Here is a 10,005-nt window from a genome sequence, read left to right on the forward strand (position 1 = left end):
TGACTTCCATTGCATACGGGGAGAGAGTTTCCAGACTCTTGTCCAGGTTTTCTGTGGGAAGAGAATAGAGACAATTATACCTTTAGAGCCATCACAAATCAACTAAAGTTACTACGTACATAGTCTGTGGAAACAAATGGCTTGCATCTCAGACTTTGTCGAAATCCAGCTTACTTAAAGAAAACTGTTTTCCCCCAAAGTAAAAAAAAGAGGTTTGATAGAGGGAATTTTAAACAACGGAGGTCTTTTCGTCCCGAAAGCAAGAGAGGATAGGAGAAAGCTAGCTGTTTTGAGAATGAACCTTGTGTGTTTAGGATAAAGTTTGCCTGGGGCGGGAATCGAACCTGCAACCTACCACTTAGAAAGCAGGTCCAAGCAAGCTAACTTGATTAGTCTCCAGTTTACCAGGATAACTCACCTGTCTTGGTAGCGAACAGCATTTCATCGGCCGCTTTCATCTGTTCATTGAAATGATCTACTCTGGCTTGTAGTTCTCTCTTGAGTTCTTCATTCTCTGCTTGACACAACGGTTTCATTCTTAATCAAACTCTCCCTATAGGATTGACTTGTCTTCTCCAGGGTTGCCAGTTGCCCGGATGTTAGTTCAGCATTGTGGCGCAGTGTTGTCAACATCTCCTCCTTGTATTCATTCTCAGTGACTAACTTGCGTAGTTTAATCTTGAGTTCATTAGCCTCAGACTCAGTGGTACGTAGCTCCTGACGTAATTTAGACTCGCTAGAGAGAAGTTCTGTCACGCGAGATTCTAACTTGGCAATGGACGCTTTAGACTCTGCTTGAATCTTTTCAACATCCTGAAACATAATTACAACATCAACTGTATTACTTAATACATTACCAATATACCTATAGATAAGTAAACACATTTTGGTGAACCTTTTTCAGGGATTTAGATTTTTCGATTATGAAAACTGATTTACATCCCAAAGAACAGTCTCTTTTATTCTCTGCTTCCAGAGCGACTTGCTTGCTGTTCTGAGCATCCAGACTGGTCTTCAGTTCAACAATAGTAGTCTCCATGTCAATACATTTGCTCTTGGTAGCATCCAGGGCCTCTGTGAAAATACCATTTGGAATCTCAATTAGGATTGGTTAGGAATTAAAATATCAACAGTACTCTAACAGGACTAAAAGGTCAATTTTCTTTAGAAGAAGGTAGGCTATTACTATTGTTATGGTCAATTTCTCAAATTATATTGAGGACAAAGTTGAATACTTTGGTTGGAATTAATCAAACACTCTGTTGTTTACTAGGGGAGTGCTTGAATACACTGATAAATAATTAAAGGCTTGGTAACTAATGTACCTATGAAAAATGGAACTTCCATTATAGGTATGGAAAAATTTGAGAATTTGTAATATGTGACAAAAAGAGGGGGGGGGAAACAAGGCACTCTCTGCCTCTTAACTTACCCTTGTGAGCCTGTACGAATGCTTTCTGAGCATTGAGTTGTGCTTCAAGATGTACACGATAGTCAATTTCATCTTGTGCTTGTCCCGTTAGTTTATCTCGGAGCTCATTTGATTCCTTCTCAACTTCCTTGAATACCTGTTCCAGTCTATCATATTTCTCTTGTACAGCACTCAGCTGAGTACTGCGTAGCTCCAGCTTGTTTTGTAGCTCGAGGAAAGTCTTGTTTGATTCCTTGCGGAGTTCAATGGTGTCAGCATTTCTCTTGTCAAGTTCCACCTGAAAATTATAATTAACAGTGTTATACTCAGTACCTACAGTTTATGTCCTCGGACTTATGTTTGAATAATGTCCAGAATCTCAGTTGGCAGTCCATTATTTTAACTGATATTTGGCGGTTTTCAGCTATAACGACAAAACGGTTAGATATTGTAAAAGAACACTCAAATAAGCACCATTCAATAGGATAAGAAAAGTCGTGTGATGTTCACACCAGATTTTTTTTTTTTTTTTTTTGAATCATACTTACAGTTTGCACCTGTTGTATTTTCATTTCATCAAGTGAGGCAGATTTCTGGTTGAGTTCAGCTTCCAGGATTCTCACCGTTTCCAGAAGTTCCAGATTTCTCTGCTGAAGTTCTTCAATACAGGAGAATGTAAGCAGTCTGTTCTCAACCAACTGAAACAATATGGTTAACAATTAAGGGGAGCTCAGTGCTAACACGCTTGCTTGCCATTCAAAAGGTACTGTGTTCGATTTCCATAGTTGGAAGAAAAAATGTATTCGTACTTTTTTGGTTTCAATGGGTTACTTTCTGGTGTTCACTTGTGCTGACAGAGCACCTATGTGGGAAGTAGTGTGTCTTGTGTCACTTACCAGTATCACCTATCTGATGGGAGACATATAACATGATGGACAAGCTACGATACAGACCACAAGAGTCTGGCGTATTTGTTTCCTTGTAACGAAATATGTAAACGCAGCAATGAAACACTCATATTTTTACTTTTTTCCTTCTTCTATACTTATTTCTATAGCTAAATCTACTTTTCTTACCGAGCTAAGATCCAGACTGGATCGTTTACTGGAGACAGCATTGCCCCTCTCTTCCATAATTAAGGGGAGCTCAGTGGTAACACGCTTGCTTGCCATGCAAAAGGTACTGTGTTCGATTCCCATAGTTGAAAAAAAAAATAGAAAGTAAAAATGTATTCGTACTTTTTTGGTTTCAATGGGTTACTTTCTGGTGTTCACTTGTGCTGACAGAGCACATATGTGGGAAGTAGTGTGTCTTGTGTTACTTATTAGTATCACCTATCTGATGGGAGACATATAACATGATGGACAAGCTACGACACAGACCACAAGAGTCTAACGTATTTGTTTCCTTGTAACGAAATATGTAAACGCAGCAATGAAACACTTATATTTTTACTTTTTTCATTCTTCTGTACTTATTTCTATAGCTAAATCTACTTTTCTTACCGAGCTAAGATCCAGACTGGATCGTTTACTGGAGACAGCATTGCCCCTCTCTTCTCAAACATAGTCAACCAATAGAACAGTTGTGCTTACTTGGGTGATGTTTCAAAGTCACAGAGCTGAAAAAATGAGGAACTAGGGAAATTTTCTTTTTCTTCTACGACTTCTAGAGCCTGAGATAAATCCGTTTAAAAAATATCGGTAAATCTTGAAATCTGACATTACAGCTGTAAAGGAGCATATGCTCCTGTAGGCAATGACGTCACATCAACTGTCCCCAGCGCAGGCAAAACATTAATGTATTTGTGTGATGTGTTTCTGCACATCATTTCTTGAAATCTGATGTCACTACTCTTCGAACTTTTTCATAAGATTAGCAAATGAAAATTGAATTATCAACCTTTTAAAGTTACTTTTTTGGAGTTTTGACTTCCGATTTGGATTCTTCACAAATTTTTACATAGGAATCAACCTTTTATTCATAATTTCTACCCAACTGCAACTGCTCCATTATAGAACAACAAGGTGAATAAATGTTGTTGAGGCAGTAGTGTGGACAGTTCAGTCAACATCAGTTGATTGATGTTTGAGCATGGTTGAACTTACATTCTCTTGGCATTTTCCACATGTTCCAAAGTCTTCTGAGTGGTATCAAGTCTGGCCAAGAGGTTTTTGTTTTCCTCGGACAAGGTAACAAGTTTCTGTTGAGCATCACTCAACTCTGCTTTTGTTGTTTCAATATCATTTCTTAAACCAGTAATCAGGTCACCTGAAACAAATAGAATACAATATTAGTAAGAAAGAAATGAAAAATGTCCTGAGAAGGTACCTTCACAAATCAAAACCTTAGTAGCTTTAGAAAGGGCACAGAAATATATCCTGTGAGCATTCTATGAATAACATCTCACTTTATACTTCTCGCACAGCAAAATTGATAGGCAATACATTTCTGTCTATGCATTGGAGTGAGAAATCACTTATGGAAAAACTATCAGAGGTGTTTCTGAATTTATCCGAAGTGAGATCACAAACACTTGTTGACTCAAACACACAAAAAATTTTCACTCACCGTTCTTCTGTTTCTCTGACTCGTGCAATGTCAGTAGACAGGAACACTCATCTGCTTGGTCCTGTAGAGCCTGGTTGATCTTGGTACATATCAGAGATGGTAAGCTTTGGTACTCTTCATCAGTCAGGAGCTTTTGTAAAGCAGGCGCCTGCACCGCAGAGGACGCCATGAATGCTGGTGAAATATAGTTTCTTCAGAAATAGAGAGAGCTTATCTTAGAACCTAATGAGAATAAAGGATCAAGTGATTGCTTTACAAATTTATCATAAAAACGTGTAGAAAGAAAGATCCTTTCAATGATGATCTTTTCTTGAAGAGAAGGGGAAAAAGTGGAAAATAACTTTAATTGTTCTTCGAAAAAGAGGGATAATAATGAGGGAAACAAAATTAAAATATTGCTCAGATGAGTTTAAAAAGAAACACTTTGGATTTTCGATACTACTCTGACCTCATGTAACATTCTGTATAGAGTGAATATAAAAAAATTGCTTATTTATAATTTATAAAAATTCAAATACCCGATTCAATTTAATTCAAATTTCTTGTGTCGTTTAATACTTGCATTAAACATTGTACACAATTTACAAACGCGAGATCCATTCATTACTACCGCAATAGTTGAATGTTAAACACAGACATTTAAATGTTAACCAAAAGTTTAATGTTCTCTGTTAAACACAGGCCAGACTTTATCTTTTTAATCCCGAATCAACAGTCTCATGGTGAAATCCATTTTGGGCTTCTCTGCAATCGAAGATACACAAAAAATGTCCAAAGATGGGCCAACATCAAGTCAACACAAGACAGTAAAACTGGGGTTTATTTTGCGTGTCAGAGTAGTATAGTTAGTATACTTGTAGCACTGACTATTATTTTTGATAAAAACACATTTTTTTCTTCTTTTGAAATAGGTTAATAAGGCTTAACAGTGGTGACACCATATTTTTCTATCCTATACTAGGCTCGACTAAATGATTCTTATGTTTTAAATCAAATACCTGACAATAATGTTATCACTTTGCAAACCGAATGCATTTCAATAGTGAAAAATATCTCAAAAAAATAACAAGGTCGACATTTAAAATCAATAAAAATAAGTAAAGAGGATTACAAAGTAAATTAATTTTTTAGAGGGTAAAATTGAAACTAAACAGTAAACTTTGAAGAGATTTTAAATAATAGGTTAATAAATTCATTCAATAGTGTTGTTCGTAGGTTAATACAATACACATAATAAGAGTATAACTTAAAAAGAAAACAGAAATAGGTAAAGGCAAGTAGATACTGACCTGAAGGTAAATGAAAAAATTGATTCCATTCAGTTTGGTTTTATGTCTTGAGAAAGACAAATCCCATAAATACACTATTTTTGTTAAATACATATTACCAGTCAGATGAGCTTGATTTTGAAAATACCGGCTTTTCAAATGAATTTATATCCCTGAAATGATTTCAATCTATCATGAATTCATTACTACCTATTAATGAATATACTTTCTTTTATTTTTGAAATAAGTAATAAGACAAAGATTCAATTATAACATCTTAAAAATAATAATTAAAAAGAAATAATTAAAACCATTGAAAAAAAACTTAAAAATAAATTAAGAATAATAAAACGAAACAAATTGTAATAAAATTAATTTTAGGTAAAACAATAATAAATAAATTAAAAAACAATATTCTGTATAGAGTGAATATAAAAAATGGCTTATTTATAATTTATAAAAATTCAAATACCCGATTCAATAGGGAGATTTCGCATCGAATCCTGATCCCCATAACGCAACCCATGTTGGCGCCATCTTGTTTACATCATGTTATTCAGTTTGGTTTTATGTCTTGAGAAAGACAAATCCCATAAATACACTATTTTTGTTAAATACATATTACCAGTCAGATGAGCTTGATTTTGAAAATACCGGCTGAAAAATATCTCAAAAAAATAACAAGGTCGACATTTAAAATCAATAAAAATAAGTAAAGAGGATTACAAAGTAAATTAATTTTTTAGAGGGTAAAATTGAAACTAAACAGTAAACTTTGAAGAGATTTTAAATAATAGGTTAATAAATTCATTCAATAGTGTTGTTCGTAGGTTAATACAATACACATAATAAGAGTATAACTTAAAAAGAAAACAGAAATAGGTAAAGGCAAGTAGATACTGACCTGAAGGTAAATGAAAAAATTGATTCCATTCAGTTTGTCTTGTCTTGAGAAAGACAAATCCCATAAATACACTATTTTTGTTAAATACATATTACCAGTCAGATGAGCTTGATTTTGAAAATACCGGCTTTTCAAATGAATTTATATCCCTGAAATGATTTCAATCTATCATGAATTCATTACTACCTACCTATTAATGAATATACTTTCTTTTATTTTTGAAATAAGTAATAAGACAAAGATTCAATTATAACATCTTAAAAATAATAATTAATTAATGAATATACTTTCTTTTATTTTTGAAATAAGTAATAAGACAAAGATTCAATTATAACATCTTAAAAATAATAATTAAAAAGAAATAATTAAAACCATTGAAAAAAAATACTTAAAAATAAATTAAGAATAATAAAACGAAACAAATTGTAATAAAATTAATTTTAGGTAAAACAATAATAAATAAATTAAAAAACAATAAAACATTGTAAAAAATAAGTCACTCTTTTTTTCTCATTTCTTCCTGCTAGGTTCAACTAGACATTTTCTATTCACTAAAATGAGTTATGCTTGTTCGAATGGACTAAAAAATCACCATTAAATTCTCTAAACTGACTTTTTATTCTAATACGATCTAAACAACTCGCGATATTGGATTTTCTCATCTATGTAGTCAATGGTGGTGCTGTACCTACAATCTCCTGATCATTAAAAGATATATTTTTCCAAGTATTTATTTTCATACCTTTTGGTTCATTTTGAAAAATACCCAACACAGTGAAATACCTAGGTCAAATTCTGGGAGGTTATCAAACAACGCCACAGTTTTCAAGTACCTGATTAAACGATCTAAACAACTCGCGATATTGGATTTTCTCATCTATGTAGTCAATGGTGCTGTACCTACAATATCCTGATCATTAAAAGATATATTTTTCCAAGTATTTATTTTCATACCTTTTGGTTCATTTTGAATTTTGAAAAATACCCAACACAGTGAAATACCTAGGTCAAATTCTGGGAGGTTATCAAACAAGCAAACAACGCCACAGTTTTCAAGTACCTGATTATTGGGAGAAAGATTTTTCAATATTTCCATTATTACTGATCTCAAAATAAATCATTTGAAATAGAAATTAACCAACTGCGGTTTAATTTGTGAAGATCATATTTAAACACAAAAGGCGGCCAATAATTAATTTTTGAGCTTTACCGAAGACATTTGCTTGTTATTTTCTTAGCACGGCGGATGATAAATAAATATCTGGAAAAATGTTAATGAAATAAAAATAATAATTGTGAGATCAAGTTTTTGTATTTAAATTCATTCTAAAATATGAGTTTTAGTAGTTTTGATTATGATTTTTGTTCTTAAAAAAATAAAAATGATATCAAATGAAGAAGAAAAGATATGTGAATATTTGTTTTATACAAGTGTTAAATTGTATAAAATGGTATACTTTCGTTTGAAGGTTTCCTGACAGAATAAATAAATAATAAAACATTTTTTATAGCAGATTACACTTTTTATGTGTTCTTTTTTATCATTTAAATCATCAGGTTGGAACTTGAAATAAAAATTAAAACAAATAAATAAAATAATGTTGTTAAAATACGTAGGTAGGTAGGAAAAAATAATTAACGACGAAAACAAACAAAAACAAATAATAATAAATTAAATAACAAACGAGAGTTCTTTAGATAAACAATTTGTAATTATCACTTGGATTATAATAATTATAGAATCGCTATGAAATTATTTCTTACCATAGGTACTCTTATTTTATAAATGAGTAATGATTGGAAACTAAATAATACCTAGATATATTTGATTTGAAGTTTTCTTATTTAGAAGTTATGAAATACTCGGAAATAACTACATAAATAAATAAAAATTAGTAGGTAATATTACTTTCCTGATCAACAAAAAATAATAGTTAAAGCAAAATACACCTATTAATTTTTTCATATTGTAGGTACAAATTTATTTTATGTTTCTCTTATATTTTAAATCAAAATTACGTATAATACCCAATATGTTTAGAGTAGTTTTGTTCCATGAATAAAAACCTATAGTGTAATCTACGGAATAAAATGTCTATACTTCGCTGCCAGAATGTGTGAAAAATCCAAATTTGGTAAAATACATTCTAAACCATTGAAAATGAACCATAAGAAATACCAATGCTCATTTCAATTTACCTAATATTGATGTACAATGTACATAGAATAAAATGTCTATACTTCGCTGCCAGAATGTGTGAAAAATCCAAATTTTGTAAAATACATTCTAAACCATTGAAAATGAACCATAAGAAATACCAATGCTCATTTCAATTTACCTAATATTGATGTACAATGTACATACATAAAATATGAGGGAGGTTAAATTCAATCGAATCCATTAACAATGTGGTCAAGAATGTAAATTATGTGATTTTCAAATTTTAAAATATAAGATAATTCAAATTAATTTTTTAAAGTGTAAATTAAGAAATTTTTTTACAACGTAGCTTAGCTTAAAAAGGGCAAATTATACTTAAAATAATATTATACATAATATATTTAAAACATTAAAGCACTTTTTTGGATTAAAGAAAGGAGAGCGACAGAGAAAGAAAGAAGGAAAGAGAGAGAAATGAGAGAAGAGAGAAGATTGGTTTTAAAGCTGCATTGTTTTGGCCCAGAGGCTTTTATTTTCAAAAAAAAATAATATAAAAAAAATCATCTTTTCATCTCAAGATTAGATTTTTTTTTTAGTTTATATAATTGTACATGTACCTTGTACATGTAAAAGCTATTTGTTCTTTTTTATATTACCTAATATTGAAATTTTTTTCTAATTTTCTGTGTGTCTTTATGACCAAAACTACATAAAATATCTGCCTTAGCCTCAAAAGCTAAATAAAAAGAAGGTGAAGAAATGCAAAACTGAAAAAAAAGAAAGTCTTAATTTTAATTGCTAAAGAAATCAGAATACATACTTTAGTTTTAATAACCAAATAAATAGTAAAAATTTATTTTAGGGGGAAAGGAGATGGGGAAAAAGGTGCCAGAGGGATGAAACAAGGTATAAAGAATAGGGGAAGAAACAAGGTAAAATATGAGGAAAAGGACAAGGGAAAAAGGTGCCAGGGGGATGAAACAAGGTATAAGAATAGGGGAAGAAACAAGGTAAAATATGAGGAAAAGACAAGGGAAAAAGGTGCCAGGGGGATGAAACAAGGTATAAGAATAGGGGAAGAAACAAGGTAAAATGAGAGGAAAAGGACAAGGGAAAAAGGTGCCAGAGGGATGAAACAAGGTATAAGAATAGGGGAAGAAACAAGGTAAAATATGAGGAAAAGGACAAGGGAAAAAGGTGCCAGGGGGATGAAACAATATAGTTTCTTCAGATATAGAGAGAGCTTTTCTCAGAACCTAATGAGAATAAAGGATCAAGTGATTGCTTTACAAACTTATCATAAAAACGTGTAATAGAAAGAAAGATCCTTTCAATGATGATCTTTTCTTGAAGAGAAGGGGGAAAAAGTGGAAAATAACTTTAATTGTTCTTCGAAAAAGAGGGTTAATAATGAGGGAAACAAAATTAAAATATTGCTCAGATGAGTTTAAAAAGAAACACTTTGGATTTTCGATACTACTCTGACCTCATGTAACATTCTGTATAGAGTGAATATAAAAAAATTGCTTATTTATAATTTATAAAAATTCAAATACCCGATTCAATTTAATTCAAATTTCTTGTGTCGTTTAATACTTGCATTAAACATTGTACACAATTTACAAACGCGAGATCCATTTTAATTCAAATTTCTTGTGTCGTTTAATACTTGCATTAAACATTGTACACA

The 10,005-nt window shown here is 31.7% G+C and overlaps 2 protein-coding genes and 3 long non-coding RNA genes across 5 annotated transcripts; all 5 read right to left on the reverse strand.

The window, feature by feature from the left end:
- Window positions 1–16: 16 nt before the first annotated feature.
- LOC113468733 lies at window positions 17–520 on the reverse strand. The gene is made up of 2 exons (XR_003392381.1): window positions 419–520; window positions 17–51 (listed from the first exon to the last, which is right to left on the reverse strand). It is a non-coding gene; the product is annotated as an uncharacterized LOC113468733 (long non-coding RNA).
- Window positions 521–538: 18 nt separating this feature from the next.
- On the reverse strand, window positions 539–1,806 carry LOC103512351 (uncharacterized protein At4g38062-like). Its single transcript, XM_026825850.1, has 5 exons — window positions 1,800–1,806; window positions 1,433–1,744; window positions 896–1,074; window positions 610–813; window positions 539–553 (listed from the first exon to the last, which is right to left on the reverse strand). The coding sequence occupies exons 1-5, from the start codon at window positions 1,804–1,806 to the stop codon at window positions 539–541; spliced, it is 717 nt and encodes a 238-aa protein (XP_026681651.1).
- Window positions 1,807–1,963: 157 nt separating this feature from the next.
- Window positions 1,964–2,548, reverse strand: LOC113468729. The gene is made up of 2 exons (XR_003392379.1): window positions 2,488–2,548; window positions 1,964–2,109 (listed from the first exon to the last, which is right to left on the reverse strand). It is a non-coding gene; the product is annotated as an uncharacterized LOC113468729 (long non-coding RNA).
- A 586-nt stretch (window positions 2,549–3,134) lies between these two features.
- On the reverse strand, window positions 3,135–4,157 carry LOC113468731. The gene is made up of 3 exons (XM_026825851.1): window positions 3,983–4,157; window positions 3,520–3,682; window positions 3,135–3,273 (listed from the first exon to the last, which is right to left on the reverse strand). The coding sequence occupies exons 1-3, from the start codon at window positions 4,149–4,151 to the stop codon at window positions 3,135–3,137; spliced, it is 471 nt and encodes a 156-aa protein (XP_026681652.1). The 5' UTR covers window positions 4,152–4,157.
- A 2,435-nt stretch (window positions 4,158–6,592) lies between these two features.
- Window positions 6,593–9,168, reverse strand: LOC113468734. The gene is made up of 3 exons (XR_003392382.1): window positions 8,494–9,168; window positions 7,215–8,353; window positions 6,593–6,987 (listed from the first exon to the last, which is right to left on the reverse strand). It is a non-coding gene; the product is annotated as an uncharacterized LOC113468734 (long non-coding RNA).
- Between the last annotated feature and the right edge of the window lie 837 nt (window positions 9,169–10,005).

The sequence above is a fragment of the Diaphorina citri genome, unplaced genomic scaffold (assembly GCF_000475195.1).
Source record: "Diaphorina citri unplaced genomic scaffold, Diaci psyllid genome assembly version 1.1 scaffold828, whole genome shotgun sequence".
NCBI classification, from domain to species: domain Eukaryota; kingdom Metazoa; phylum Arthropoda; class Insecta; order Hemiptera; family Psyllidae; genus Diaphorina; species Diaphorina citri.